General features: G+C 45.6%; 1 protein-coding gene across 4 annotated transcripts in view; it reads right to left on the reverse strand.

Annotated features, from left to right (window-relative positions):
• Positions 1–16465, reverse strand: part of LOC147425121 (uncharacterized) — a 76252-nt gene extending 59787 nt beyond the window's left edge. For all 4 annotated transcript variants that reach the window (XR_015186454.1, XR_015186456.1, XR_015186455.1 and 1 more), the window contains exons 1-2: positions 16168–16465; positions 15678–15740 (exon numbers count right to left, since the gene is read on the reverse strand). Coding sequence is in view for 1 of the 4 variants with exons in the window: in XM_086500419.1 (XP_086356545.1) it covers positions 15678–15740; positions 16168–16450 (346 nt within the window). In the remaining 3 variants the exon portion in view is untranslated. The remainder of the gene's footprint in view (positions 1–15677; positions 15741–16167) is intronic.
• Between the last annotated feature and the right edge of the window lie 7018 nt (positions 16466–23483).

The following is a 23483-nucleotide window of genomic DNA, read 5'->3' on the forward strand; positions in this document are numbered from 1 at the left end:
GCGCCAATATCTCTAGGCACGGAACTCCGTCGTGCCAGTGCAAATCTATTGTGATCTGTGAATCGTTTTGAAGTGGTTATTTCGTGCTGTCGCGGTTGATTCTTGACTTGGAGTGTCCAAGTCTGTTACAGTGGTATCAGAGCACGGCCGATTTCTCTTCTACAAGTCTGTTACAGTGGTATCAGAGCACGGCCGAAAAAAAAAAATCCGCGGCACCTATGGCTTTAGGCAATGATCAATCGACTCCCTCTGCATCTGGAGATGCGGGCTGGGATCACAACGAAGATTCAGACAGAGAGTATGGCCCGCCTCGCCCTACTCAGGCGGAGCAAAGAGAGATGGAGCGTCGTCAATTGATTGGCGATGCAACAAAGATGATGCTCAATTTTGCCAAGGACCCGAAGATGGCAAAATATATGAACCGGACCTCTTTGGAAGAGGTACAGACGGAGTGGCAGAGAACCACAACACCACTCCCGAAACCCGCTCTCAAGAAACCTTCTGCCTCCAAGAAATATACGGAGAAGGAACTAGAGAACGTGGTTGATGGACGGATTGCTCAGCTTTTTGACGTGCAAAAGAAAGGCCCAAAGCACGGAAAAACACAGAAGAAAGGCACTGACTTCCCGGGATATTTGGGTCGTCGGTCGACATTTGACAAGGCAAAGAAATTGAAGAAACGCGTCAAGTTTGAAGACCTACCCAGTTCTTCTTCTTCTTCTTCTTACAGTTCTTCTAGCTCTTCAAACTCGAGCGAAGGAAGACAGGCAAAGCAAAAAGCGAAGCAAGAAACAACGCTTCGGAAAGGGCAAGAAAAAGGCAAGGAAGTCTAAGTCCCGCCCAATGAGTGACACTTCTACGGAGGACTCGTCTACGGACAGTTCAGACTCTGACAACGGAAACTTTTATGCGAACAAGAAGAATTTTTACAAAGCCAACCAGTATGACTTTCTCGAAGATAAAAGCAAGAAAGTCCGAGAGTTTAAGGAAGGTGGCCACTCGATCAAATTTGATACTTTTTCACGATACTCGGATACTTCGAAGGCTTTGTCTTTTATACAGCAGTTTGACATCGCTTTCGCGGGAGGACGCTATTCAAAGCACTCCAAGATTCGAAGAGCTGCCTCTTACTTTAAGAGGAATGCTCGTACTTGGTGGTCCACGCTTATTTTAAACAAGACTGCGCCGATTAAATGGCTGAAATTTAAGAAGCTTTTTATTTCTTCTTGGTTGACTCAAGAGTTTGAACGAGATATACGAGCTGCTTGGAACCATCTGCGGATGACCAAGAGCGATACAGTGAATTCTCACTGTGAAAGATTCTGGAGCTCTTTTCTACCCACCTCTTCATTCAAGAAGATCTCATTCAGAGAACAGATTGAGCGGTTTTACCTTGGGTCTACCTACACAGATCCGAGATCACTGCTTGGAACAGAAGTCAGCTTCTATTCAGGAGTTGATGAGTCATGAGGGGCTTTGCCATTCACTCTGGCAGTCTGACCTACCCCACAGATGAGGCCATGACACAACGAGCCGAACAGACTTCTGAGAATGAAAGTAGAAAGAAAAAGAGCAACCCAGAGAAAAAGGATGCACGACCCAAGCTTACTCCTGAGGAGAGAGCTCGCTTCATCAGAGAGGGGAAGTGCTTTGGATGCGGGGAACATGGACATATCTCCGCGAAGTGCCCTAAAAATGCACAGAAAGAATAGAATGATAAAGACGACGACAGGCCTGAGAGTTCGAGAGCAGCTGAGGAATGTGGCAGAAAAGGCAGATAAAAAAGCAAAACTGGTACCACATGGCGTGGGACCTGCACCGAATCTAATGAATGAAAGTACAAACTTTGCCGCTTTTGGGGCAAAGTGAAGGATCAGAAAGCTCTTTTAAAGGAGCCAACGCCGACTTCTTTTCACTTGGAATTGGCGGCTCGATTTGGAATTACGCCCGACAGACTGATGCCACAGGCGGAGGTAGATCGACTGGCACCCGGATGGGATGTTGCCATTACACTTAGCATTGGCAAACTTCGTTTGCAATGACAGGGATGTTCAGGGCACGCGAGTGACGTTCTACTCAGGATCCCTTGGTACCACAAGAACTCCGCCGTGGTTGACTACCGGGCCAAGAAAGCGACTTTGATAAATGAAGGGCTTAGAGATTGTACTTGATGAACTTCAGTTTCTTACTCATTCTTTTGGGAGAGAACTGAACGATGGATAAAGGTTGAATATGTTTTGACCTGATCTAAAGAACGCCAAGATTTTTCTCCACACTCATGCCGATTGCTTTTCAGAGGGCCTGAAGGTCATACCATTGATCTGATACCTGGAAGCACATCACCGAACCGGCCACCCTACCGTGTGAGCCGAGCACAGAATGAAGAGATTATGAACCAAGTGAAAGACCACTTGGAAAAGGGTCTTGTCCAGCCTCGTACTTCACCGTATTGCTCTCCAGTGTTGTTGGTTTTGAAGAAAGACGGATCTTGGAGAATGTGCATCGACTATAGCACTCTCAACGAAATCACCATCAAGGTCAGATTTCCGATTCCTAGGATCGATGATATACTCGACAGGTAACAGGGATCCTCGTGCTTTGGCAGGATTGACTTGAAGAGTGGATATCATCAGATCAGGATAGCGCCGAGAGATGTCTACAAGACAGCTTTTCGAACGACTTTTGGGTTATTTGAGTTTTTGGTGATGCCTTTTGGCTCAACCAATGCTCCTGCGACATTTAACCGGATGATGGACAGGATTTTTCGAGAGTACAGGCTATTTGACGACATCATTGTTTTCTCCAAGAATGAGACAGAACACAGAGATCATCTGCTTCAAGTCTTTCAGGCATTACGAGATCACACAAGTGATTAATGCAAAGAAAAGTGAATTTTTCCTACCAGAGATACAATTTTTGGGACACATTGTGTCAGTAGCAGGAGTGCAAATGGACCCGGCCAAGATAGAAACTATCCGTGATTGGCCCGATTTGAGGAATGTCCATAAAGTTAGAAGCTTCTTGGGACTGTGTTCGTACTACGGGCGGTTCATACGAAAGTTTGCAGAGGTTGCTTCCCCTTTGCATACCGTGACACAGAAAGGAGTACCTTTTTCGTGGGGACCCACAGAGGTGACTGCCTTTCGGACATTGAAAGAGAAATTGACTACGAGAACTATTTGACTTTGCCGGACTTGCAGAAGTCATTTGAAGTATATTGTGATGCTTGTGGTCGTAGCCTGGGTGCGGTCTTGATGCAAGAAGGCCATGTCATAGCTTATGAGAGTCGATTGTTCTCTAGGCGGGAGATGACAGCACAGATTTATGAGAAAGAGCTTTTGGCGGTTATCCATGCTCTTACTCAGTGGCAGCATTACCTACTCGGAGCTGATTTTACTGTCTTTACAAACCATCAGAGTTTGCGCTACTTCTTGTCACAGAAGCAGCTTTTGGAAAAGCAGATGCGGTGGGCGAACATCTTGTCACAGTTCCACTTCTAGATTGTCCATGTGCAGGGACAGAAGAATGTGGTGGCAGATGCTTTGTCTCGGAAACCGTTGGTTCTGGCTATTTCCGCGATACATCATAGGAGCTTCGAGGATATGGTCGATCAGTATGCCACAGATACAGATTTTGCAGATATTTTTCACACGGATACGGGATGGGGAGACAATAGCTCAATACTCCCTTCGGGAAGGCTACTTGATGAGAAAGACTATGTTGTGCGTTACACAGCCGTTGAGGGAAAAGGTTATAATTAAATGCCACTGTCCACCTTTTATGGGTCACCGCGGCATTGCTACCACCATGAAGGGGGTAGAGAGATACTTCTTTTGGCCGAGACTGAAAAAGGATGTGGAAGAGTTGTCGCAATATGCCAAAAGGTCACGTTTGACGGGCATAGGGCACAGGGATTGTTACAGCCTTTACCCATACCCACCCGCCCCTGGAAAAGTATTGAAATGGATTTCATTTTTGATCTCTCGAGAACACAGAATGATCACGATGATTTTCCGATTACATGGCACATCTGAGACGATTGTCTCCGACACAGACCTCAGATTTATGAGTTTGTTTTGGAAGGCAATTTGGGAGAACATTGGCACGCGGTTGCAGTTCTCGTCATCGTTCCACTTGCAGATTGACGGGCAATCTGAGATTGACAATTCAGTGGTTTTAGATTTATTGAAGTCTTGTATCTCGGATCAGAAGACTCAATGGGAAAAGAACTTACCTTTGGTGGAATTTGCCTACAATAACACGCTACACTCTTCGACGGGGAAGACGCCATGTGAGATTGTTGAAAGTGCTGCGAAGGTTCCATCCTTCCTGAGCACGAAAGATTAGATATTTGAAGCGGATGAATATTCGCGAGATTTGGATACGGCTTTTGCCAAGGTTCGCGAGACTTTGCAGGAGTCTCAAGAACGACAGAAAAAAGGCAGCGGATCGCCATCGTCGTGACTTGAAACTGAAGGAGGATGATTGGGTGCTCTTACGTTTTGAGAAGGCACGCCTACGAAAGAAAAAGGGAAAGGAGAGGCTTTTTCCAAAGTTTAGTATGCGATACTACGGACCTTTCCAGATCACTGACAAGATAAATGATGTCTCCTTCCGATTGAAACTGCCAGATACTTGGAGGATTCACAATGCATTGCATGTGAGTCTCTTGAAACCTGTTAAGGGTGATGTGCCTGATGATGGGGAGCCTAATGAGCAACCCGAAGTGGAAGAAAAGGAGGAGATCCTTGTTCCTGAACAGATTTTGGCACATAATGATACGAAGAAAGGTAAAGTCCGAAGGCGGGTTCTTGGTTAAGTTCAAGGACTTTCTTGCATTTGATGCGAAGTGGATGGAGGAGGAGGACCTAGCAGATACTCCTCGGATTGTGAAACTTTACCTCGATGTTTTGGTTTAGCATAATCTACTCCAAACGGAACCCAGAATTCAGCTTGGCCGAAGATCTGGTGCAGTGGGATGCACAAGAGGGGAGTCACTCCGCTCCCTTGTCAACAGATGCCTCGATTTTGATACTAAAGTCACCGATGTCTCTTTGAGCTTCAGGGATACTGAGAGCTGACAGTATTCTGCTGGATGACTTTATGAAATGGAATTCCTAATAATGATACTGATTTGTTCTTGACTTCTTGTGAGTGCAGAAACTGATACCCAAAATGACTGCAGTATTTTGGTCTGATTGATCTCGAATAGACATGGTTGCAATAGGGGTTAGTCAATCGGACATCGAAGTCCCGATTGGACCTAGATGTGATTGCTAGCTACATTGCTGATAAATCATGGTCTAAGATCTGAATGAATGTTGAATGTCATGTGATGTCCTGTGATGTCTGGTGATGTCCTGTGATGTCGTGTGATGTGACTGTCGATTTTGTACATGTGCCAGATGTGTCTTCCTAGTACGTAGGTACTAACAGTCAGTGTCTGCTAAGACGGTTTATGGCTTTTGTCGGTTTTGCAGGCGTAATCGCGGTCGATTACAATGCTTTCAAGAGGGGGGTATGTCACAAAGTGATGACGTGGCGGACAATAGAAACCCTAATTTCTGCCAGAAACCCTAAAATTCCTGCAAACCCTAATTTCTGCCAGAAACCCTAATTTCCGAAAATCGCAGAGGCTTTTTAATTAATTAAAAAAAAAAAAAAGATGAGCGACGCAAATTTTGCTTTTCTCTACCTAATGAGAAAGAGAGAGAGAATGCTTTTGCTTTCAAGTTTTGACTTTCTGTGAGAGAGAGAGAGTAGTTGCTTTTGATTCGAAGCTTTTGGGGCTCTGTTTTTGGGCATCCCTTGTAACCTTTAAATTAGTGGTGAGGGCCTCACTTCTCAGAGCATGCGGACGCAGAGCTTGAGAGTGAAACCCTAGCCACTCTCTTGTACTTTGATCTGATTAATATAAAAAGAAATACAGAAAGGGGCGCCAGTCTTTGGGGCCAATATCTCTAGGCACGGAACTCCGCCGGGCCAATGCAAATCTATTGTGATCTGTGAATTGTTTTGAAGTGGTTATTTGGTGCTGTCGCGGTTGATTCTTGACTTGGAGTGTCCAAGTCTGTTACAACTTCTCCATAGTGTTCACATGTCTTGCTAGTACAGAAAAAGGATGGCACATTTCATATGTGAATAGATTATAGATCTTTAAACAAGATCACAGTCAAGAATCGATTCCCAATCCCTCGGATTGATGACTTTATTGACAAGTTACAAGGAGCAACTATTTTTAGTCGTATAGACTTGAAGAGCGGATATCATCAAATCCGCATTGCTCCTCAATGTGCATAAGACTTCATTTAGAACAACCTTTGAGTTGTATGAATTCTTAGTGATGCCTTTTGGACTCATCAATGCACCAGTAACTTTCAACAAAATAATGGATAGAACTTTCTATTCATATAGAAGATTTCTAGCAGTCTTCTTCAATGATGTCTTAAGAAGAACATCACAAACATCTCGCGACAGTGTTTGAAGAATTACGCAAACACGAGTTATTTGTGAATACTAAGAAAAGTCGGCCCTTTTTAAGATAAATTCACTATTTGGGCCATATGGTATCTCACAATCAGGTGAGAATGGATCCTGATAAGATTCAAGCAATCGTAGAATTGCCTGCGCCAAGTTCGAATTTTTCTTGGCCTTTGTTCCTATTACCGACAATTCATTCAAGCCTTTGTCATCATAGCTGGTCCTCTCCATGATTTGACTAAGAAGCACATTCCATTCCATTGGGGATCTGGACAAAAACAAGCTTTTGGAAAGTTTAAGTATTTACTCAGTCACGGACCTGTCCTCACCGTCCCTAATCTTCGCAAACCTTTTGAGGTGTATTGCGATGCATCTGGAGATTGTGTAGGAGCAGTCTTGAACTAAGAGGGTCACGCCATAGCTTATGAAAGCCAGCATCTTAGAGATGCAGAATTGCATGCTTCCATTTATGAGAAAGAGCTAATGGCAGTAATTCATGCTCTTTCTATATGGAAACATTATCTTTTAGGAGCTGATTTGTAATTACAACAGATCATTAGAGTCTTCCCTACTTTCTCACACAAAGAAAGTTATCAAAAAAGCATATGAGATGGGCCAACTTTCTTTCTATGTTTCATTTTCAGATTTTACATACTTCTGGAAACAAGAATGTCATTGCAGATGCCCTCTCCAAACGTCCTAAGGTTACTACCTTGACAACTATTTATCATGAGGAACTAGAATCTCTTAGTGAGATGTATCCTCAAGATCAAGATTTTGCTAGGATCTCGGCCGATCTTCAAGTAGGACACTCAAGGTCACCTTATTCCATCAAAGATAATACATTATATCATCAACAAGCTATACATATAGCTCAGCCCTTACGACAGAAAGTTATAGAAGAAGCACATGATTCGCCCTATGCAGGACATTGAGGGATTTTTGCAACTACTAATGCTATAGAAAGGTTTTTCTTTTGGCCAACACTCCGGGCGGACATTGGAAAATATGTCCGTGAGTGTTTAGTATGTCAAAAAGTGAGACATAAAGTTTATGGCAAGCTTCAGCAGCTCCCTGTGCCTAACACACCACGGGAAAGTCTTGCCGTGGATTTTATCACAAACCTTCCTAAATCGACGAATGGAAATGATGCAATCTAGACTATTATAGACAGATTCAGTGTCACGTGCACATGGCTCTGTGTGCCACGTGGACATGCTTCATCAACTTCCAAAGCCAATTTTCCCCTTCTTCCTAGATAGGAGGATTAGCACCAGCAATTTTGTGATGGACTCTTCACAGGACCTGCATGTCCAAACAAGTCCATTAGATTAGGTTTTCCAGTTTTGGAACCCTCTTGCATAAATGGTTTGTACACACGTTTTGACAGATGTTATCACACTAAGGTGGGCATCAGGCATGACGAGCATGTAGTTTCAGGTTAGAGGAACCCAACGTGCCAGTCCGTGCTTCAATCGGATTCCCGAGAGGGCAGATGTGCGACAGTTTCACTCGAGACTAGACCCCCTCGCTCAAGTCTAATAAATCAATTTATTGATTATTGTTGGGTAAGTTGGTGGTGTGGACACTTGCCCTACCTAAGCCTTAATAAGTTTATCCCTGAAGATATAGCCTATATGGGGACCTCATGTGCTAGCCTTGTTTTCAGCAGAGAAAAACTCAGCGTTTCAGCCTGTTTTCAGTTTGGCGCTTTTTGGAAACAGCTGATCAGGCAACGTTTTTGTCCTCAGCCCTAGCGCCAATACAGCAGATTAGGCCAGCGCTTCCAGTTTTCAGCCAGTCCTTTCTGGAGGGAACTTCTCGAAAGCGGCCTACACGCGTTCCCTGTTGCGGTCCGATACTTCGGCAGCCCATCGAGCCTCCCCTCGGCCATTCCCTCGCCAGCATCGAGTGCTCCATTGCTGTTTATCACGTCGGCATCGTCGAGATCTGCATTTTCAGCCCTTCATTCCTCTCACATCGGGAGTGCAAATCAGCCCCTTGGTGACCATCCGCAATCCCACATCGAGAAGGATCCAAGGTGCATCAAATCAGCCCCGGAGGTGCCTCTTTCTGAGAAGTTACCGTAGTGATTTGTCGTCATCGAGTCTGTATAGTCTGCATTGAGGTATCGCATTCTGTATACATTCCATTTACGCAATCTAAAGCAAAGACCACATCGGTAACAGTGTGGGGGGCCCTTGAGAGGGTTGGTTGGGACCCCATCGCGTGTCGCTCGCTTCTTCTCTCTCTTTCTCCCTCCCTTTACACCTCTCTACTGCATTATCTCAACCCCTCTCTTCAGGGGAAAGTAAAAGGAACCATCACTGAAGCTAAAAGGAATCACTAACACAAGGAAAGAAAGAAAGGATCTGACATTCAGTAAGCAAGCACATTTCCTTCCAATTAAGAAAACAATCAAAGTCGATCACATGGCTAGAGTATTTCTAGCTCAGATTTTTACACATCATGGATTGCCAAAAACTGTTGTCAACGATAGAGATCCTCGCATGACTGGTTTATTTTGGCAATCACTATTTGAGAATTTGGAAACTAAGCTTGATTTTTTTTCATCAGCTTATCATCCACAAACAGATAGTCAAAGCGAAAGCTCTAATGCCACTGGTTTAGACCTTCTCAAGTGCTATGCTTCGGAAAGACAATCCAAATGGAAATAGTACTTACCATTAGTTGAGTTTGCGTATAATAATACCATACATTCCTCAACTGGTAAAGCTCCCTTCGAGATTATCTATGGGAAGTGACTTTTACTTCCTATTTTAGTTACCAAAGAAAACATCTTTGCCGCAGACAAATTTGTGCATGATATTGATACCGCCTATCAACAAGTAAAACGAGCAATTCTTCGCTCTCAAGAGAAGCAAAAGAGAAAAGCAAACAAGCACAAAAGGAATCTCAATCTTTAAAAAGGACAATATGTCCTACTTAAGTTTGAGAAAGCTAGATTGAAAAAGTAGGTCGGAAAAGGAAAAGTTGTTAAACTTTCCCATAGATTTTACGGCCCTTTCAAAATCACAGATAAAGTCGATAATGTAACTTTCAGCTTGGATTTGCCTTCTCATTGGCGCATCCATAATGCTTTTCATGTAAGTCTCCTTCGACTATATGTTGGTCCTCCTCCCGTGGTTCAAATACAAGAAGATCCTCCAGAAGTCGATGAGACTGAGGAAATTCTTCAGCCAGAACAAATGATATACCACTCAGAGAGACATCAAAAGTATTTAGTCACGTTTAAAAATTACACCCCTTAATGTGCAAAGCGGATGACTGAGTCAAATCTCAAGGATCACCCAGACATCTTGCATAGTTATGTTGACGCTCTACAGTTGAGGTCAATTGTTTAGAACCAAGAGGGATGTAGCAATATCAATCTTGTAAATAATTGATTTATTTACCAGAAATCTGATTAGTTGTGTGCACGTCAGAATAGAACTAGTAGATTGTAGTCCTGGGGCCTCAAGCGTGCCTAAATGCGGGCTAGAACACCTCAGGGAGACCCTAGCAAAAAATACCCTAAAGCCTTAGTGATTGGAAAATCGAGCCTTCATAAGGGGTAGACAGTAGCCTCACATTTTAGGCTCAAAAAAATGTGAGCACAGGAATGAGATGGGGTCCTTAGTATAAAAATCATTCTCAAGCAGTAGCTAAGCAGATGGGTAGAGAGACAAGGTATACGAGCAATAGGATAGGCAGGCTTCACGAGGGGTTTCTCTACTCTTGATCACATCCTGACTCTACGAGCCATTATTGAGGAGGGCGGGTCACATGGGAAGCGGATATATTGTGGCTTTGTGGACTTCCGCAAAGCTTTTGATACAGTACCTAGAGCTAGACTTATGTAGCGACTGCAGGTCATGGGGGTACCCATAGAGCTCATTTGGGAGATTATGCCTTTATACAAATCAGTTGCAGGGCAGATACGCACTCCCGAGGGGATTTCTACCCTGGTTCACTCCACCATTGGAGCGAAGCAAGAATACCCGCTATCTCCTACTTTGTTTGGTATGTATGTAAATGAGGCCTCTGATTATATTACGAGACTAGGGAACAAAGCAGCACAGCTAGCAGGGATATGGATCCCACTTTTGTTATATGCTGATGATACTCTGCTGATTTCTGACTCCCCAGAGGGAATGCAACGCCATTTGGATGCCTCACATGTCTCTCTTCGCTCCACACTAGAAGCGATAGAAAAGGAGAGCCAATGCTCTTTCCCACTCCCTCTCTATCTTATGCTTCGCACAAAGAGGATACAGAGAGATTTTAAGAGGTATTGTATGCGGAATTTAGTCTAAAATCAGTAAATTAACAAGTAAATTTCTGATTTTCATTGAAAATCAGTAAAATCGATCAAAAGGCTTTTGATCCCACCTGTAAAATTGCTGTTTTTTACCAAAAATCAGCAAAAGAACGTTAATTTTAGCCTGCACACATGCTTACGAGAAGAAAATCAAACAATTTCAACAATCAGTCATAAAATTAGACAAAATCAAAGATAACCGACTCATACCAATCCATAGGTGTGCACACGGTCCTTCCTGCAGCCAAGCCGGCTCTGATACCATGAAACGAATTGAGGGAGAGGATCTCCCAGCTACACAGACCGCTTATAGACACACATCGGACGAACCGCCCGGCCATAGCCACCATCCGGTAGGACGTAGGATTGCACCTGTAAGACCGAGCGTCCCATACCACCCAGCCTCACCTCCTCGAGGTGACCTCGCGCACTCCTAGCCTCACAAGCTAACCACTGGCACTCTGCCAATGGGAGTGGATAACTACAAATGAGGCCTTTGCCTCCCTTTTATAATAGTGGTTGGCCACATTGGCCGGGTTCACAGTACGTCCACCCGGACCCCGGACCTTAGCCCCCCATCCCGACGGTGTCTAAGACCGGATCACCTCTCCTGTGAGTGGGACATAACAAAAGGACAGTGGGTTTCAAGGCAACATGAAAGGAGGTCAACAAAAGAAAAAATAGGCAAAGAAGCCCGTTGCGAAAGTGACTATTGAAGCGTCTCAGGGGTCAGAAAAGACAGGAAAAGCCAAGGACTCATCTGTTGGGGACAAGCAAAGAAACAAAAAAGGAAGCCTTTTGTGTGCAAGTCGTTTGAGGAAAAGAAGGCTTTAATGGCTGAGAACAAATGCTTTATATGCGAGCAGCCTGGTCATTTTGTTGTCCCCAGAGGAGGAGGCTAGCTGACTCAAAGGACAAAGAGGACAAGAAAGGGAAGAAGCATAGTTACAGGGGACGGGGGAAACGGGCCCTAGGGTTGGGGGACGGCCGTAACCGGGCCAGGGACGGCCAGGGACGCCTTGGGACGATCGGAATTCTGGCCGGACGGACGGGTCGCAGGCTGCCGGACCAAGGACGGTCGGGGACGGACCGAACGGACCGGGGATGGACCGAACGACCGAGAACGGGCAGCTTCCAACGGGTAAAAAATGGCAATTTTTGACCATTTTAAACGGCTAGTTGCAGCTCAACGTTCATATTTTGGGGGGGTTTGGCCCTTGCGAGGATATAAAAGCCCCCTTGGGCCTCTTATTCCCTCAAGCTCTCCTCTCTACTCATAGCCTCATTGCTCAAGGCTCAAGCATGACTACGCACCGTGGCCCGTACGCTCTACACTTTACCCTTGAGTCTCCACTCTCTCCCTCTTCTATCCACTTTGAAGCTCTCCTCTACTCTCTCCACACAAGCTCTCCTAACTCCTCTAACTTCTAAGCTCTACTCTCTCGAGTCTCTCCACCATCATGTCATCTCAAGCCAACTCCATTTCTCAAGCCGGTTCTTCTCGAAGGAGGCCCGCCGTGCAAACGTGGTCGTGGTGGGATGAAGTCGACTTTAGCACGCATGGCAAAGGTGGCGGTGCAAGACCATGGACATGCAAGCTATGCCCATACAAGAGAACGGGTGGTTCAAACAAAGTGCGAGCCCATCTTCTTCATGAACCCGGTCACGAGGTGAAGTTTTACCCTCGAGTAACTCCCGAGAAGAGGTTGGATCTTCTTGAGAAGCTCACGGCGTATGAGGTCGCGGAAGCGGCCAAGAGGGGCCGTTTTGTTGCCGTTGATCCCTCCGCCACGGCGACACTGCGAGAGCAAAGGGAAGCCAACCTTGACGACATCTCTCGAGGCTTCAAGAGCCATGCATCTACACCGTCCTCTTCCGTTCCGCATCACCAAAGCACTCTCAACGAAAATTGGAATCCTAAATTGAAGGAAGAGGTGGATAGGTCGGTTGCCCGATTCTTCTTCCACGACCACATTGCCTTCCATGCTTCGCGGTGAGTTTCCCTTGGCATATGTATTATGCACATTGCAATCTTCCATTTTGTATTCATAATGGGTTCTAACTTCTCGACTCTCGACTCTCCATTTTAACACAACATGCTATATTTTGTGTGGATAGATCTCCATACTTTCGAACCATGGTTACGAAAATAGGGGAATATGGCTCCTCTTATGTGCCACCTTCATCGGAGAGGCTTCGCACCACCCTCCTTGACAAAGAGAAGCTTGCCATGGAGCAAGTGGCCCAAGCAACAAAGGATTTCTGGGAGACCAATGGCGTCTCTCTCCTTGTAGATGGATGGAGCGACACCCGCAAGCGGTCCATCCACGGGGTGGTGGCCTACTCTCGGGGGGAGATGTACTTTGTGGAGTCACATGATGCATCCGATAGTGGCAAGGCCGCCGAGATGCTTGCTGCAGAGTGGACAAGCACCATAGAGATCACCGACCCGGAGAATGTCCTTTGTATGGTTGCAGATGGAGAGGCGTCAAATAGGGCAGCCGAGGCTATCATTGAGGGCATGTATCCCAGCATCCATGTCACATTTTGCATGGCGCATTGCCTCAATAACCTCCTCAAGGACATAGGGAACTTGTCATGGATTTCACCCACCATTGGTGACGCCTCTCGAATTGTCTCCTTTGTGCTCAACCATCAAAAAGTGCGCCATGAATTCTCATAGAGGAGCCACTTGTCCTTGCTCAAATTTTCAGAGACAAGATTTGCATTCAATTGGCTTATGCTAGGCCGCTTGTCTACATGTGGCGGAGCCTTAAGGGGCCTCTTTCTCAGTGATGAGTTTCAAGCCATGCCGGAGTCTACATCAGCAACAGGATTGAAATGCCGAGAATGGGCCGACGACGCCGCTTGGTGGGAGGAGGTGAAGACCTTTGACGCCATGGTCAAGCCTATTCTACACCTACTTCGAGTGGTGGATGGCTTGCAGCCATGCATTGGCAAAGTCTACGAAGCCATGGATCGGATGATAGAGGCACTTGAGAAGCTTGTGCCTGACCCTATTCAGTATGCGGAGATTCATGGCTTGTGTGAGTCGAGGTGGAATGGATACTACTCTCCACTTCATGCGGCAGCTTATGTGCTTGACCCTGAGTTTCAAGGAAGGCGTCAAGAGACCGACAAGGAGGTGAGCAAAGGATGGCGGCTTGCATTGGAGCGCCTTGAGCCTAGCAGTGACATTAGGCGCAAGATTAGAGACGAGCTACTCAACTACAGGCAAAAGAAGGGCTCCTATGGATGTGTAGATGCACAGCTTGATCACAACAAGATTGGCTCGGTTTTGTGGTGGAAGGACTATGGAGGAGATGGCCCACATTTGCAGCGCTTGGCTGTTCGTGTCCTTAGCCAAGCATGTACCACTAGTTGCTTGGAGCAACTATGCAGTGTGTCCAGCCACATTGCCTCAAGAAGAGGAATCGCCTTGGGGTCCAGAGGGCCAATGATTTGGTGTTTGTGAGCGCTAACTTGCGCATGCTTGCCAAGAGCGTCACACACAAGGCAGATCCCTTCACTGAGTGGGAGATGGCACAAGAGAATCCATCTATGGCCGATACTCTTTTGGAGGAGCTAGAGGAGGACTTTGAGCCTCAATGCGAGCCTCCCGAGCCCTCATACGTCACTAACGACCTCGACTACGACGACGATATGGAGATTCAGCAGGCGAGCACTTCTTGAGGTTGATGATCATTGATCACTCGACTCTCGAGTCTAGACTCTTGAGTCTACGACTCTATCTACTACATAGCCCTTTGTACTTTTTGTTATCCTTGAGGCCTCACGCTTGTCCTAAGTCCTTTAGGCTTTTTGACTCTTGAGCCCTTGTGGCATGCACTTCTCATTTTGTATCCATCGATTATCGATGTTTTATTAGCACATTTCCGCCTATATGACTCGTGTTCTTTGGTCTATTTAGTGTAAAGTTGTGGTCAAAGTGATGCTCTATGTGTGTGGCATGTGTGTAGGTCAAAAAATGCCAAAAAAACTCTCTTTTTTTTTTGCCGTTCCAACCCCGTCCTCGTTTCCTGACTTTTGTCGTCCTGTCCCCGTTCCCGACCCCGACCCGCCGTCCCATGTAACTATGGGAAGAAGCCCAAACCCACGAGCGGGTTAGTGCCAGATCTTGTGCTCTGCACAATTCTTATTAGTCATGGACAGATACACCATAAAATTCGGGTACAAGTCCTAAACAAGGTTGAGGTTTCCTAGTAAGGGGTTTCTCAGATGCCGAGTCTTCTGAGCGTAAAGGACATCGGGGTAAGTTATGCCCAATCTGGAAGCATCCAAGCGTCTGCTTTATCACTGTAAGGTTTCTCTTTGTTATGGAGTGAGTCGGCTCCTGAAAGGTATTTTGAGTTCACTTGGAGTATATATGGGTCAAGCCAATAATTCCACTGTCAGAAGCTTCAGCCTTTTCTGGTTCAAAGGTGAGCTTTCCTTTCATCATTAGATGTCCAACTGCTACATATATCAGGATAAATAAGCAAAAATCCCACATTCACATGTTTAGGAAAGGACGACCTATTTGAGCCAAGGAATTTTAATTTTTTTTGTATAACCAAAGTTTTTACATCTAACAGTATCATTCACATACCAGTGACCACACACACACACCAACCATCCTCTCTATTCAACCGCCATGTAGATACTACAGATCTTCCATCCTCTTTAACCATAGATGGGTGCCAACTACATGTATGGGACCCATATATACAAAACGTTGAAACATTACAATGTGCTCAATGAAAATGGCACTCCATGCCCTCCGGTGCAAATTATACTCAAAACTTGGGCATTCAAGCACAAAGATGCAAAGAAATAGCTAAAAGACCCTCCAATATATATATGAAAATATGCACACCTGTGGCCAGATCATGATTGCTAGTTTTGTTCCGGTCCCTATCTTCATCAGCAGCTGAGATTACTACAGATCACGACATCAATTTTCATCAATATGCCTTCCATCCATCATAACTATACCTGAACAGGACATAGTCATGATAACCAAGAATAACTTTGCCAAAACTTCCAAACGCACGGAGAAAACAACTTGAAGACTCATCAAAAAACATTCTTGCAGCTCATATTTGTGTGCATGCCAAATATTGTCTATTGGGATAGTTTCCTACGATGTTAAAATACTCTCCTCCTCCTCCTCCTCTCTCTCTCTCTCTCTCTCTCTCTCTCTCTCTCTCTCTCTCTCTCTCTCTCTCTCTCTCTGTGTGTGTGTGTGTGTGTGTGTGTGTGTGTGTGTGTGTGTCCAAAATTAGAAGCTTTGGAAGTGTGCAAAATTAGAAGCTTTGGACGAAGTCGTCCTCACTCTAATGCAGAAGTGAAAAGAAAACTCTTACCCGGAGAGGAAACCTCGTCTTCTTGCTGCTCAAGGGCAGGTGAGGTTGGCTCATCTTCGGCAGAAGAGGAAGCAGCACCGTCATGAGCAGAGGAGGAAGATGTTGAAGACCCAGACGAAGCTCCATTGTCGCGGGAGCGATGCTCCAACGAGTAGAATTGTCTCTTGATCATAGTTCGACCTTCTTCAGTTGTTTTCAAAGACCTGGTTTGGGCAGTTAAGTTCTTCCCTAGTAGAAGAGCACATAAGTGCTTCAAAGCTGGAATACAAGGGTGAGGAAACATGTTTTAGAACCAAAGGAGGAGTGGAAGAGTCAATGAAGAGAAAGCTTAACAAGAAGTGGAAGGCTTTAGTGGTGTTCTAAGCAATGGACTTACAGGTTTAAGTGTCTGTAGCCTTTATAGTGGTTAATTATTCACCAAGGTCTATGGAGTGGTGACAAGGCACTCAAAATTGGAATTAGTGATGGCAAATGCTCAATATGTCAAGTTTGTGTAGACGATGTCTCCCACCATTTCTTCAATGGCAAGGACAACCCAGAGTCATTTCCCACATCCAAAAAGGATGTAATCAGGTCTGGCTCAAGAAAGTGGAAGCACAAGATCTATTACTAGGTACTATAAGGGATTGGACACCCCACTATAGAACATATGGAGAGGCTTGATATTATGGTTTTTGTGGGTGCACAAGAACTCTATTTTGCTCTCACATAGCTCACAAAGCTCCGATATGATGATTTATTAGGATCTATTCAAAGCAGCTAATAATCATGTAAAGAAATGGTGATTACCCCTGATCCTAACTCCTCCCAAATTGATTTACAAAAGATGGAGAAGTGGCAACATTGGAGAGTGAAGATTCCCAAAATTTATTATTCTTTGATGTTAGGATGCGAGCCTCAATTTGATTTGTTTCTGTTTTGAGGCTATCCCACCCCCTTCCTATGGGATTCATGTATCTTCTTCTCTTCCTGTGGGATCTCGAGATGCATGGCAAAAAACTGCAGAATGACCCCCAAATCAGACAAAGGAGGAAAAATATGTTGCAAGGGGCACCTATGTTTTCTTTTTCCCCACCATCAAACCCCATGAGTAATCTCATACAATGTGAACTTGAAGATGATGAACAAAGGAGGAATTTTTTGTTGTAGGGGCTCTCCTGGATAAAGTCTCTAAACCTGAGGAAGCTTACACTGACCCTTTCATCCCACACCGATGGCTAGAACCCATGTTGTAAGACACCCATCAAAAGGTTTGGGGCTTTGCTTTACCATCTCCCATTAATGAGAAGTTTCTTCTAGCCGAGATCCTAGGTACACCACACAGATGTGGAATATCCACAGACCTTTTATCAAATGTGGCTGCAAGTTATTGGCGAAGGTGACCAATGTCGTGATGGCAATGTACTATGCTTTGATCATGCTTGATGGCTAATGATTTTTAAAGTCAAATCAGCTAAGAAGAAGAGCACCCTCAAATTTTTGAAGTGGGTTTCAACTGAAGGGCAAGAAGGAATAAAAGCGCTTCTCATTCACTTTATATACCAAGAGAGGCTAAAGAAATTTATCAAACAAGCTATCCTATTCCAGCAATTTCCCTTGGATGTTCAAAATATTCTATTACCCACCAAAGAGTCTAGCTCGGAGTCTTGGCATGGAAAAAGAGGTCGAGTAGACCAGGGTAGAGGAAAGCAAAAGAAAAGTCAAAACCCACAGTATTTGACTCAACCTCCTACTACACCTACGTGGAACCCTGTATTTCCCCCTTCTGAGTCTTCATCTAGTCATTCCACTATCAACCGGTCTGTTGCACAAGCTACAAGACAATCACCCTCTACCCCTTGCTTCAATCATAATCATACATCTACTTCTAGAACCCGCTTGTAGCAGGGCTATAGTGTCACTGGCATGGGACAAGCAGTTAGTTGCAGTTGAGCTTGAGTTCACACTGGGCAGACTCTCACCTTGGCACTGACACGTGGCAAGTGTTACGGATAGTGGTCCAGTGGACGCCGTGGTAGATCACCACCACCTCAGTCAGGAGATAGGCTTAGCTGGATTGGGATATCTGCCAGCAGTTGGTGGCTCTTTAGGAGATACATATGAGTGGATGGTTCCAGTGGTGGGTACGCATCATCATCTACTTTTGTGTGTTCAATCATCTAGAGTCTCTCATCTGGAGTTGTACACAGGATGTCTGCACCATCCCTGCACAGTTGAGCCTCGACACGCCCACTGTACCTATGAGATCTGGGCTGGAGCTGAGTGTGCTGCCATGCCAGAGTCTGTATCGGTTTCTTTGAGTTTGTCCATGTTCATGTTGTTCATGTTCAGGTTCTGCTGAGTCGTACTGTTGTTGCTCTGTTGTTCTTTGTCTTCAGTGTTTGCATGATGTGGAGTGAGATATCACGCACATTGCACTGAGGAGCACCCACTATAGAGGGCACGGCACATTATCTCTGCTCTACAGGTGCTCTCATTTTTGGCACTCCCGATGGGACCTCAATTGAAGTTTCACTCCATTGTGTCTACAGGTCGAGAAGCTAGCTCATTTAAGCTCTCACCTGTGTGGGTCTAGACTAGAGTATTCCAGCTTGGTCTAGTCACTCGTCTTGATCTCAGTCTCTCGTCCTGATCTAGTAGTCTCTAGGTTGGGTCTAGTCCTCTCTCATCCAGGTCTAGCCAGGAGGTCTAGTCAATCGTCCTGGTCTAGTGGAGTGTGGACCAGTGTCAGGAAGTAAAGGTCTTTGTGCTCAAAGCTTGGGGGGCTTTTGGTTGCTGCATGACACATATAAGGCAATCAAAAGAGCGACAAAACCCACTATTAAGTCCTTTGAAGTACTAGCACAGGAATTGTCAACCCTTCGTGCCAAGCAGAAGTCCATCAGCCCCATTACCCCTACCTTCCCCCTCAAACAGTTCTACACCTCCCCCGTCACCCCCATCAATAAACTTCTCATCCCATGTGTTACAACAAGCTCCATTGCAAATAGCTCCTGCACATACAGCCATATAGGCGCTCTCAAGTGTTCTAGCTAAGGTGAATATTAAGTTTCCTACTTTCAATCCACAGAGGATGCTAACGACCATGCCCGAAGGTTTGTTTCTCTCTGCAGAGGTCGTGGTCTCAACAGAGAAGATGCCTACTTAGTACTCTTTCCATCCACCTTGGATGGCTTAGCCAACAAATGGTACAATCAATTTGCAGAGAACCAATTTACAACTTGAGCCACGTTACGACGACAGTTTTGTGAAGCTTTGAGGCCAGGGGACTTCCAAGAGAAGGTTCTGGATGTGGAGGAGTTTGTTGCGGCTGCTACTAGGATAGAAGGAGCTAGGAAGCTTTTCACCGACTCCCCTCAAGTAGAGACCCCCTCAGTGTTTTTGGAAAGTCCTTCTGATCCATTAACTTCTTTACACAGGGAACTGGAATCCCTAAGTTACAGCGAGCTCTTCAAGAGGAGAGGTCCTTCTCTCTTAGACAGGAGAAGCCTCCAAATCACGAGGCATTGGAATAGATCAAGCGCGAGCTAGAAGAGCTCAAGTCTCAGCAGGAGACTAAGGCTATGGTTTGGTGTAGCTCATGCTGCTCTCCAGGGCACCCTCCACATGAACGCCCCCTTCGGGTTTACTGCCACTTCTGTGGAAAGTCTGGACATGAGGACAAGGATTGCTACTACCTCAAGGGATTGCAAAACAAATACAACTAAGTCTTGGTCCTTCTCTCCAACAAGGGCTCACACCAACATCCAACATGGTTTCCCCCTATGGCCATCCAAATGCAAGGTATGCAGAGCACTTTTCCCTCTCCGAGCTTTTATCATACCCATGCTTCCTCATCACCTCAAAGCTTCTATGCCTCCACCTCCAACTCCATGCACCAGGAGCAAGGGGACCACCTCGTCCTTCAACTTGCCCATTGAATCGGCCCATTTTGTGCTACAGATGCAGGTTATATGGTCATTACCAAAGTAAATGTCCCCTTGCCCGAAGGGTCCCCTGCCTGTTGTCATTGCCTTGAAACAAAGGATCGCTCTAGTAAGGATTGCCCTAAACTTTTGCATCCACGGCTTCAAACCCAAGTCAAAGCCAGAATGAGTTTACCTTTCCCAAGCTCAATCTGATAGCAATTAGCACCATTCCTCAGCCACCCATTTCTACCCATGTGGTTACCCCTCAAAATAAGCTGCAGTTGGTAGAGGAGCCAACGAGCGTCCTCACTCGGGCCCAGAGAGTCGCTTTGGGTCTTAGCATTCCAGCAAGTTCAACTCCTCCACACATTCTCACCACAGTGGATACCCTGCCTTCAGTTGTTGACAAGCCATCACGTAGTGACAAGCAAGAATCCAAACCTTTGCTCTTTGATATTGATGAATCCTTCTTGGAAGCGGTTTTCAATCTACAAAAGATCAAAGGTACCAGAGAAACCACTGGTAGAAAAAGATAAGCTTACAGCAGAGACAATCTTGAAGAACACCTTCCAACAAGTGTCCGTCTATGACATGATGAGGCTAGATGCGAGTTTTAGGAGTGACACCCTTGCAGTTATTCAATCACTTTATCCCGGAGCAGGACCTAGTGGCGAGCACCTCCTAGTAAAACCATCAAAGTTCTATATGATGTCCCATCCCGCTGCCCCCTCACTGATTATAGAAGCCCTCATCTCACCGTGTCCGTCTTGGGGTGGCACTTCTCAGGAGTGATAGTGGATGGTGGATCTGGCATCAATCTAATGCCTGCGCTCACTATGTTAGCTCTAGGTCTACAGCCTACTCACCCTACTCCCTGAACATTTACATTGGCCGACCAACAGACAGTCTACCCAATGGGCATAGTGGACAAAGTGCCTGTGCAGGTACAGGACTTTACGTTTAACTTGGATTTTATTGTGGTTTGTTTTCCCCAGGTTGAGGGCGGATTTCCCTTGCTCATTGGTAGACCATGGCTACGACACACTAAAGCACTTCATGATTGGGGAAACGACGCCATGTGGATACATACTCCTAGCTCTCTAATGCAACCCATTCGCCTAGAAGGAGGCATGGATCCCTTTGTGCAACAAGTTTCTTTGGCAATGGAAACCAACCCTAAACAAGAATAGCCTACTACATCTGAAGGGTCAAACAAAGATCTGTTAGAGTGGTTGGAAGCTACCAAGTCTAAGCCTTGTTATGGACTATCTATTGACCCTTCGCCTGAGGTCCCACCCTTTTCCTGTGTTCCTACCGTAACTAAGCCCAACTAACCACTTGAGCCATCAACTAGTGTAGAAGTCACAGGGGTTGATTGCTTAGTTAGCCCTTTACTAAAAGCATTTACATTTGGTAACCTCGCAAAGGAGCGCAATAGGAGGAAGCTCGTTGTCGCTATCAGTGTTGCCACTATAACAACTCAAGTCATGGTATCTGCTATGTTCTCATTGTGTATGTCTCTCTTGCTCTTGTTTGTTGTTTCTTATGTTGTTTCCTATCCAGCCCCTCTCCACATCCCTTCGCCCCGCTCCACACCCCCTCGCCCCTATCCACCTCTCCCTTGCCCTGGCCCCTATATAGACACACTCGCCCCTCCAAACACCCCCTCGCCCTTATCCACCACCTCTAAATTGCCCTCGCCCCTACCCACCCCCTCCCTCCCACCTCGCCCCCTACCTACCTGGTCTCACCCCTACCTACTACCCTCACCCCTTTCTACTCCTACTCGTCCCTACCTACTCCTACTCGCCCCTCTCTACTCCTACTCGCCCCTACCTACTTGGCCTTGCCCCTCTCTACTCCTACTCCCCCTACCTACTACCCCTCTCCCTTTCTACTCTACTCGCCCCTACCTACTGCCTCTTGGCCCTACCCCCTCCCCTCGCCCCTATCTAGACCCCTCTCGCCCCCCTATCCCCTCTCCTCTCACCCCTATCTACCCCAACCCCTCACCCCTACCCACCCTTCCCCTCTTCCCTAGCCCTCACCCACCTCCGCATTCAAGTTAGATTTTGACCATTGCCTTAAAAAAATCAAGAGATTTTCATAGGTTGAATGGCTACTGCAGCCCCTCAAACCAATGGATTTCAAGATTGGCTGCATTTACACTAGCTATGTGGGATTTGTTCATCTTGGCAATTTTTAGTTTCTACTTTCTGGTCAGCTTACCTCATTGAGCCAGGGTCATTACTTCTTCAACATATCTTGCAAATATCGGCATTGCTTCATTGGTACTTCCTCATAGGAACTCAAAATCTTCTCCAAACATCACCTTCTTCAGTCAGAGTGTACTGCGTTTTCTTGGTGTTCCACTATTCTCTCTAGTTTCATTGTTCTATCTCACCGGGATGGTGAGTGGTCTTTAGCAAGGCTACGGTGTCACTGGCATGGGACAAGCAGTTAGTTGCAACTGAGCTTGAATTCACACTGGGCAGACTCTTGCCTGGGCACTAACACGTGGCAAGTGTTACGGATAGTGGTTCAATGGACGCCGTAGCAGATCGCCACCACCTCAGTTAGGAGATATGCTTAGCTAGATTGGGATATCTGTCAGCTATTCGTGGCTCTTTAGGAGATACATATGAGTCGTTGGTTCCAATGGTGGGTACGCATCATCATCTACTTTTGTGTGGTCAGTCATCTAGAGTCTCTCATCTGGAGTTGTACACAGCACATCTGCACCATCCTTGCATAGTTGTGCCTCGACACCCCCATTGTACCTATGAAATCTGAGCTAGAGCTGAGTGTGATGCCATGCTAAAGTCTGTATCGATTTCTTTTGAGTTTGTCGATGTTTGTGCTGTTCATGTTTGGGTTCTACTAAATCGTACTGTTGTTGCTTTGTTGTTCTTGCTCTGTTTTTCTTTGGCTTCAGTGTTTACATTCTACGGAGTGAGATACCACGCACATTGCATTGAGGAGCACCCACTTTAGAGGGCACGACACATTATCTCTGCTACACCGCTCTGCAATTACACCTAGTTGTACCCCTAGTGCTAAAAATATATTGTACTTTTGAATGGTTGATGGATATCGTCAAGGATGAAATTGGTCAAAGATTACTCTCCCAAACTCAACCACCTAGGAGCCGCATTATCTTTCATCTAACTTATCAAAATGCTTTCATGGACTTGAGGTCTATTCAAACCTTTTATGCGTTATTTTTGTATGGACTTAACATCAAAACTAATGAAATATGGGACAACCTATGTTTTGCTTGGTCTTTTTTGGACCCCTTCAAGCTTATGGTATGCAATGCTAAGGATGTTTTAACTTGCCCTATTGTACCTATATGTCATTGTATTGAATCAATACCCAGTTATCACCCATACTTTAAACATGTTTAGT

This window comes from Adiantum capillus-veneris, chromosome 25, assembly GCF_014529385.1.
Source record: "Adiantum capillus-veneris isolate H3 chromosome 25, ASM1452938v2, whole genome shotgun sequence".
Lineage (NCBI taxonomy): Eukaryota > Viridiplantae > Streptophyta > Polypodiopsida > Polypodiales > Pteridaceae > Adiantum > Adiantum capillus-veneris.